This window comes from Oxyura jamaicensis (genome assembly GCF_011077185.1).
Source record: "Oxyura jamaicensis isolate SHBP4307 breed ruddy duck chromosome 14 unlocalized genomic scaffold, BPBGC_Ojam_1.0 oxy14_random_OJ72293, whole genome shotgun sequence".
Classification (NCBI taxonomy): domain Eukaryota; kingdom Metazoa; phylum Chordata; class Aves; order Anseriformes; family Anatidae; genus Oxyura; species Oxyura jamaicensis.
Window position 1 is genome coordinate 1 of NW_023304377.1, and position 3063 is coordinate 3063.

General features: G+C 42.4%; 1 protein-coding gene across 2 annotated transcripts; it reads left to right on the forward strand.

The window, feature by feature from the left end:
- Positions 1 to 6: 6 nt before the first annotated feature.
- On the forward strand, positions 7 to 2506 carry LOC118157936 (TBC1 domain family member 24-like). Of its 2 annotated transcripts, none has more exons than XM_035312477.1 (2): positions 7 to 353; positions 2243 to 2506. In XM_035312477.1, the coding sequence occupies exons 1-2, from the start codon at positions 52 to 54 to the stop codon at positions 2262 to 2264; spliced, it is 324 nt and encodes a 107-aa protein (XP_035168368.1). In that variant the 5' UTR covers positions 7 to 51; the 3' UTR covers positions 2265 to 2506. The 2 variants fall into 2 exon arrangements, with proteins under 2 accessions (XP_035168368.1, XP_035168366.1); XM_035312475.1 differs by lacking the exon at positions 2243 to 2506 and adding an exon at positions 2117 to 2241.
- The last annotated feature ends 557 nt before the right edge of the window (positions 2507 to 3063 follow it).

Below are 3063 nucleotides of genomic sequence, written 5' to 3' on the forward strand. Positions count from 1 at the left end.
GTGTTAGAGGTGTACTCTGACTGGCAGCGGTGGCTCTTCGGAGAGCTGCCCATGGTATACATCGCTCGGGTCTTTGATGTGTTTCTGGTGGAGGGCTACAAAGTTCTCTATCGCGTTGCACTGGCTATTCTGAAATCTTTTCACAAAGTCAGGGCTGGGCAGCCCATGGAGTCTGACAGCATACAGCAGGATATTCGAGCTTTTGTGAGAGACATTGCGAAGTCAGTGTCTCCAGAGAGGCTTCTGGAAAAGGCCTTTGCTATCCGCCTTTTCTCACGGAAGGAGATCCAGCTGCTGCAGATGGCCAACGAGAAGGCTTTACAGCAGAAGGGCATCACAGTCAAACAGAAAAGGTAGGGGTCTCCCCACAGGTAGTCCGAGTGATCTCCACTCCTGAGATCCTGAGCTTTTCTCAGTCTGATGAACAGTCCGCTAGTCTTGCGTGCCTGGTGGGGGAGAAGAGCTCTGCTGGTGCATGCTGATACCTCTGCTGACTTTTTCTGTGTGGACTTGGTTAGAAAAAGTCAGCAGCCCAAAAGTTAAGCATTGCTGGGACTGAACCGAGAAGTGTGATGAATTCATAATTACTTTTTACAGGTATATGTTGATTGCAAATATTGCATCTCAAAAGTGTCTATCACAGGCTGATTTTAAACCAAAAGACATTTTATTAAAGCTGGAAAAATACTGGTAACTTACTGGGAAGAGAAGTACCCAAACAAATACAAAGAATCTTAAGATGAGATTATTAGTATAAAGCATGAATTTCGTGCCGTCCAGTACTGTGAACCCAGGTGCTTCGTTACTGCAAGTAGGCAAACACTGCCTAGGGTGGGAATGTTTTCCTCACCTAGGGAGTTTGTTTTACAATAGGGAAGAAATAAGTAAGTCTTATTTACAGGTTACTTTTAAAAGTAGTTTGACTGCAAACCTCCTGAAAATCAAGGCATAGTAACCACAGGTAGGAGCTGGCTGGTTTTGTGACAGGTACAGGTGCTACTTGAAATAATGACTTTGAAAGAACAATGTAAAAGGAAAGAGAGGATACCAATCCAGAAGATGATTGCATTATCTCTTGTTCAGAAACAGGAGGAGGAAAAGCCCGCTGGGAGCAATGGACCAATGAAATCTTGGTCCAGTATAATAGGTAGCCTTAATAAAAGCTTAGCAAAGAGACCTCTGCATGTGTACATCTTACAGCCAGTTATGTTGCTGAGTAAGTCACAGTAGTTGCACACGGGTATGTTCCGTGGTATTGAAATAGCCTTACCCAATTCTAGCCTACAGAATAACTTAAATGTATGTTAGCTGAGCTTCTTGCATGTACGGTGTATGCATAGTTATCTCCATGAACCTTGCAGTCTTTTCCAAGGGTTTATTTTTAGATTTGCGGTTTGGTTTACAGCTGCCTTGTGCTTCACCTTGCTCTGAGACTGTTCTGCCAGTGTCAAATGTGCCAAGGCACTCAGCCACTGGAAGCTCACGTTGGATTGAATTCTGATCCTTGCATTCAGGACTTGCAGCAAGCAGTACTAACTCTTGCAGGTTGTGTATGTTACCTTTCGTTCATGTACTGAAGCTCAGAAGAGTTGTGATATCCTTTCTGAATCCCTCAGTATATTCTTCAGCAACAGAGTGAGAGTTAAACAGAAGGTCCAGCTGCTCTGGGTGTTGTAGAGGCATTCTCACTCGGAACAGTGGTGCCTTCAGAGCAAAATGTAGTAAATTTACACCCAATTAACTCCAGTAGTAGTAACCTCACCAGGCAGAGTTGCTAATGAAAAACTTTTACCATCTTTGCTTTTTCAAACATATTTCTCATTCTCCATTATCTGGGTACTGCTGTGAACCAGGCTCAGTTTGGATCCTGGTGTACACATGTGGTTGCTGGAGAAGTGAGCTTTTCTCCACTGCTCAGTAAGATGAAAGTTCTCTTGTCCAGATGTGCTTGGCCTGTGCAAGAAGTTAGTGAATTATTTTACAATCAAATAACTCTGAGCAGGCAGCAAAAAGGGAAAAAATAAAAGGTGGAAGATAGAAAGTATTTTAACCTAACCTGTCTTTTTTTTTCCTTTGCTTGGTGATTCAAATCAAACTGTACTTTGTTTCTTTCCAGGCTCCTCACATTCACTTTGTCATGGATGTAGAAAATCACTGATCTTTTCTATCTTTTTTTTTTTGTCTTTCCTTTTACGTTCTTCTTCTGTCAATTGCACACCCACTGCACCCCTCCTGTCTGCAGTGTGGCATCTCCAAAAAGGTAGGCTCAACACTCGCATCTTTGCGCTTTGCTCGCTTCTTCTGTCTTTAATTAGCTGGTAATTTTTTTCTAATCCTGTCATCATTGCTAATGCTGGGGCAAGAGAAGCAAGGCAGCAATTACAGCATCAGATTGCTGCGTAACACCTACTGAATGCACTCTTGCAAAGTTAGTTCAGAGCACCTGCAGAGTCCTACGAGCGGGGCGGAATGGGCACAGCTGGGCAACACAGCGTTTTTGTACAGCAATACGAGTGTATTTTCCAGGACGGAAAAGCTTGATGTTAGTGATGGCATTTAAGTTGTCTCTGCACTGGAAGAAAAATTGTGTGGGTGCTTTCTTTGTTTTTTAAAAAAAAAATTAAAAAAAAAAAAAGAAAAATCCTCAGAGGTCTTAGGTCCTGTTCCACGTCCAAGCCTGGTGGGTGCTGTTGCAGTTTACGTACGACATGCTCAATTATTTCCTACTTTGCAAGCTTTCCGCAACTAATTGGAAAGATGTTGGACCGAACCCAATTTGGCACACTCCTGCAAGTGACTTGTCTCAATTTATACCACATTGTATTTACTTTTATGTGGTAGCTTTTTGAAAGAGGCAAGATGACTTTTTGCTTGTGTGTCAAGGAGGTCAGAGTTACTCAGCCATATAGCATTAGTGGTTAATTCAGTCATTCATCAACTCTTGGCCTGAAAAGCATTTCTTAAAGAACAAGAACTAGTGGATTGTAACACCTGATAAGCAGAGAAAGAATAAAGACTGTGATTAGTACCACAGATGGATGGGTCTAAATTAATGCTTTTGAG